This window comes from Xenopus tropicalis, chromosome 4, assembly GCF_000004195.4.
Source record: "Xenopus tropicalis strain Nigerian chromosome 4, UCB_Xtro_10.0, whole genome shotgun sequence".
Taxonomy (NCBI): domain Eukaryota; kingdom Metazoa; phylum Chordata; class Amphibia; order Anura; family Pipidae; genus Xenopus; species Xenopus tropicalis.
Window position 1 is genome coordinate 902,458 of NC_030680.2, and position 2,103 is coordinate 904,560.

The 2,103-nt window shown below is 59.3% G+C and overlaps 1 protein-coding gene across 1 annotated transcript; it reads left to right on the top strand.

Moving 5' to 3' along the window:
* Positions 1-214: 214 nt before the first annotated feature.
* On the top strand, positions 215-838 carry myod1 (myogenic differentiation 1; the record flags this gene model as incomplete). Its single annotated transcript, NM_203641.1, is given in 1 exon segment — positions 215-838. A coding segment is annotated over 1 exon segment (543 nt), but the record flags the coding sequence as incomplete, so codon positions are not given.
* Positions 839-2,103: the final 1,265 nt, after the last annotated feature.

The following is a 2,103-nucleotide window of genomic DNA, read 5'->3' on the forward strand; positions in this document are numbered from 1 at the left end:
AATCAGAAAGCAGCATGACCCCTGGGGAACCAACGCCCACTTTGCTGGCCCCATGCCCTGATTGGTCCCCCTGTGCAACTGGACTGGGCTGAGCCCCCGCCCTCCCTAAACTTCTGCCATAAATAGAGACTGGGCAGAGGGGGCATCAGGTGCCCTGGGAGGGTAAGAGCTGGAAGAGGCCGAATCTCCGGTAGAGGCTGCGGGGCAAGAAGACTTTGTGGGTATCTGGGCCGGACCCCCCGGGCTTGGATTTGTGGGACCCTCGCTGGAAGTATAGTTACTTTGCGCCGTTGCTATGGAGCTGTTGCCCCCACCGCTGCGGGACATGGAGGTCACTGAGGGGTCTCTCTGCTCCTTCCCGACCCCCGATGACTTCTACGACGACCCCTGTTTCAATACCTCGGACATGAGCTTCTTTGAGGACCTGGACCCCAGACTGGTGCATGTAGCCCTCCTGAAGCCGGAGGACCCCCACCATAATGAGGATGAGCATGTGCGGGCCCCCAGCGGGCACCACCAGGCGGGCAGGTGTCTCTTGTGGGCATGCAAAGCCTGTAAGAGGAAGACCACCAACGCCGACAGGAGGAAGGCCGCCACTATGAGGGAGAGGAGGAGGCTCAGTAAGGTCAATGAGGCGTTTGAGACCCTCAAGCGATGCACCTCGACCAACCCCAACCAGAGGCTCCCGAAAGTGGAGATTTTGCGCAACGCGATTCGCTACATAGAAAGTCTCCAGTCTCTTCTCCGCGGCCAGGAGGAGTCTTTCTACCCCGTACTGGAGCATTATAGCGGGGACTCTGATGCCTCCAGCCCCCGGTCCAACTGCTCCGATGGCATGGTAAGTGGGCCAGTACCCTGGCACTGCCAGTCTTCCTTCAGCCCATACTCAGTCTGCTCAGTACCCCCAAACTCCCTGGCACTGCCAGTCTTCCTTCAGCCCATACTCAGTCTGCTCAGTACCCCCAAACTCCCTGGCACTGCCACTCTTCCTTCAGCCCATACTCAGCCTGCTCAGTACCCCCAGACTCCCTGGCACTGCCAGTCTTCCTTCAGCCCATACTCAGCCTGCTCAGTACCCCCAGACTCCCTGGCACTGCCAGTCTTCCTTCAGCCCATACTCAGCCTGCTCAGTACCCCCAAACTCCCTGGCACTGCCAGTCTTCCTTCAGCCCATACTCAGCCTGCTCAGTACCCCCAAACTCCCTGGCACTGCCAGTCTTCCTTCAGCCCATACTCAGCCTGCTCAGTACCCCCAAACTCCCTGGCACTGCCAGTCTTCCTTCAGCCCATACTCAGCCTGCTCAGTACCCCCAAACTCACTGGCACTGCCACTCTTCCTTCAGCCCATACTCAGCCTGCTCAGTACCCCCAAACTCCCTGGCACTGCCAGTCTTCCTTCAGCCCATACTCAGCCTGCTCAGTACCCCCAAACTCCCTGGCACTGCCAGTCTTCCTTCAGCCCATACTCAGCCTGCTCAGTACCCCCAAACTCACTGGCACTGCCAGTCTTCCTTCAGCCCATACTCAGCCTGCTCAGTACCCCCAGACTCCCTGGCACTGCCAGTCTTCCTTTAGCCCATACTCAGCCTGCTCAGTACCCCCAAACTCCCTGGCACTGCCAGTCTTCCTTCAGCCCATACTCAGCCTGCTCAGTACCCCCAAACTCCCTGGCACTGCCACTCTTCCTTCAGCCCATACTCAGCCTGCTCAGTACCCCCAAACTCACTGAATCTCTGTCTTCTCTGTACCCCCATTCTCACTGAGCCTTCTCTGTACCCCCATTCTCACTGAGCCGTCTCTGTACCCCCATTCTCACTGAGCCGTCTCTGTACCCCCATTCTCACTGAGCCGTCTCTGTACCCCCATTCTCACTGAGCCGTCTCTGTACCCCCATGTTCATCTCAGCCTTGAGCACTAGGGGATTATGGGATGGGGGTGTCACTTCCCAGCATGCTCCTGTCATTCTCACCTCCCCCCCAGGGTAATTAGAGGGGCAGGGACCCCCGGCCTGGGCAGTCTGTTTGGTCAGCGAGGGGGGGGGTGTCACTATCAGCGTAGGGAGGGGCCCATGACAGCTGCCCCCCCCGCCCCCCCGCCCCACAG